The sequence below is a fragment of the Cystoisospora suis genome (assembly GCF_002600585.1).
Source record: "Cystoisospora suis strain Wien I chromosome Unknown contig_7338, whole genome shotgun sequence".
Classification (NCBI taxonomy): domain Eukaryota; phylum Apicomplexa; class Conoidasida; order Eucoccidiorida; family Sarcocystidae; genus Cystoisospora; species Cystoisospora suis.
In genome coordinates this window covers 8,236-10,182 of record NW_027160124.1, presented here as the reverse complement: position 1 = coordinate 10,182, position 1,947 = coordinate 8,236, and the positions used below count along the sequence as shown (strand labels likewise).

The window sequence follows — 1,947 nt, the reverse complement described above, 5'->3', positions numbered from 1 at the left end:
TCTCTCTCTCTCTCTCTCTCTCTCTCTCTCTCTCTCTCTCTCTCTCTCTCTCTCTCTCTCTCTCTCTCTCTCTCTTTCTCTCTCTCTCTCTCCCTTTCTCTTCATCACTCTCTCTCTCTTTCTCTTTCTCTCTCTCTGTTTTTTTCTTTTAATATCTCTTTCTCTCTCTTTCTTTTTCTTTTTGAAGGTTATGTACGCCCTCGGTGTGGAATAGGGATGCCTTTGTTCCTCTAAGACTGGCGTCTTTGGATATGTTCCCCCACACCTATCACTGCGAGGCCATTCTCTATCTCTGTAGACAATCTGAAGTGGACAAGTGCAGGAAAGAGCTTCAAGTCAATCGAAAGAAATTCTCTTTCATCTCCTTTCCTCCTAAAATCGAAGAATGGACTTACCTTCAACAAGACACTCCTCATCCTCTACATCCTTCTCTTCATTCTCAGCCTTCTGCAGCTTCTCATCCTCTTTCTGATCTTCATTTTCATCCACACTCTCTTGGAGATTCTGTGGATGGCAAAGTGCAAAGCAGTCCTACGGCAAAGGCCCCCCCTGCGAGGACTTCGACTACTACGAGAAGGAGGAAAAGGACGAGGACGAGGAGGACTTAAAGCCCTAAGGGCAATACAAGTTGCAATAGTCCTAGTAGGAGTAGTAGGTTTAACGTGAGGACGATAGAGAGATAGCTAAAGAGACAGAGAGATAGAGGGAGAGAGAAGTAGACTGATCGAGGGATAGAGGGACTTTGAGAAAGAGAATGAAGAGAAACAAAGATGTGGATGAATACGGACGGAGAGAAGAATGTTTTGAACAAATTCGAAAAAGATCAAGGATAGATAGAGGAGAAGAAGAAGAAGAAGGAAGACATTGCCATTCAAGAAAGAAGGGGAGGGGGGGGGGTCTTCTTCTCTTTCTCTTGCTTTATTTCTGTCCGTGTTTCGAGAGAAGAAGAGGAAGAAAAGAAGAAGAAGGAAATGATGGTATGAAGAAAGAAGAGTAAGCCACCCCTGTTACGTACATAGACATAGAAAATAAATTAAAGACAGATTAAAGATAAATAAATAGATAAAGATAGATTAAAGATAGATTTATATGTATATGTATATACTAAGAGGAGTAGGGGAAGACGAGAAGAAGATATTTGAAGAGGAAATGCGTCTTTCTTCTTTCTTTATCTCTCTTTCTCTTTTCTACTTTTTTCTTTTCATCGTATTTCGAAGTGTACTTGTAGCAGAAAAGAGAAGAGCAACTTTTCGTGCAGGAGGGCTTGACGAAAGCAGTAGCTTAATTGTGTATGAGGTAGAAGAGAAAGAAAGAAAGAAAGACAGGAAAAGAATGAAAGAAAGAAACAGAGGATGACGATTTGAATGAGATAAAGAGTTAAAGAAGAAGAAGAATGACGGTCTCTATTTATCCTTGTTACGTGAATGAGAGAAACGTGTAGATAGACTATTAAAAGACAGACCGAGGAAAGAGAAAGAGAGAGAGATATAGATAGACAGGCCTATCGATGATCCATTCCTCTCTTCTCTCTCTCTCCGCAAAGGTTTCTCTAGATATGAAACGCCTTGTGTGAAAGGACCGTCTATATCTATCTCTATACAAATGTACAGACGCGCATCATATATATCTGTATTTATATGTATTTACCTCTATCCATCTATATATATGTATATATATAGAGAGAGAGAGAGAGGAGAGTGAAGAGATGCTTGTTCGCTATTTGATAGGGAAATTTATGGGGGTCGGTGAATGATACATATATATATATATATGTGTATATGCATGTATGTATGTGTATGTATCCCTCCTGCTATTCTGTCAAAAGAATCCTCGAGATATCTATACGATACTCTATTCTCATAAGAAGTTTAACTAGATAGGGAGATAAATTACATCGCTTCTCCATTCTCTTTTCTGCTTTTTCTTTCTTTCTTTCTCTTTCCCTTC

The 1,947-nt window shown here is 39.3% G+C and overlaps 2 protein-coding genes across 2 annotated transcripts; both read left to right on the top strand.

The window, feature by feature from the left end:
- Positions 1-111: 111 nt before the first annotated feature.
- Positions 112-872, top strand: CSUI_010406 (uncharacterized protein). Its single transcript, XM_068070510.1, has one exon. The coding sequence runs from the start codon at positions 252-254 to the stop codon at positions 606-608; it is 357 nt and encodes a 118-aa protein (XP_067917517.1). The 5' UTR covers positions 112-251; the 3' UTR covers positions 609-872.
- A 189-nt stretch (positions 873-1,061) lies between these two features.
- Positions 1,062-1,735, top strand: CSUI_010405 (uncharacterized protein). The gene has a single exon (XM_068070509.1). It carries the CDS (start codon positions 1,090-1,092, stop codon positions 1,354-1,356), a length of 267 nt encoding a protein of 88 aa, XP_067917516.1. The 5' UTR covers positions 1,062-1,089; the 3' UTR covers positions 1,357-1,735.
- Positions 1,736-1,947: the final 212 nt, after the last annotated feature.

Coding starts and splice junctions, on each gene's coding strand:
- CSUI_010406 (XM_068070510.1), top strand. CDS start 252: ATGTTCCCCCACACCTATCACTGCGAGGCCATTCTCTATCTCTGTAGA.
- CSUI_010405 (XM_068070509.1), top strand. CDS start 1,090: ATGTATATGTATATACTAAGAGGAGTAGGGGAAGACGAGAAGAAGATA.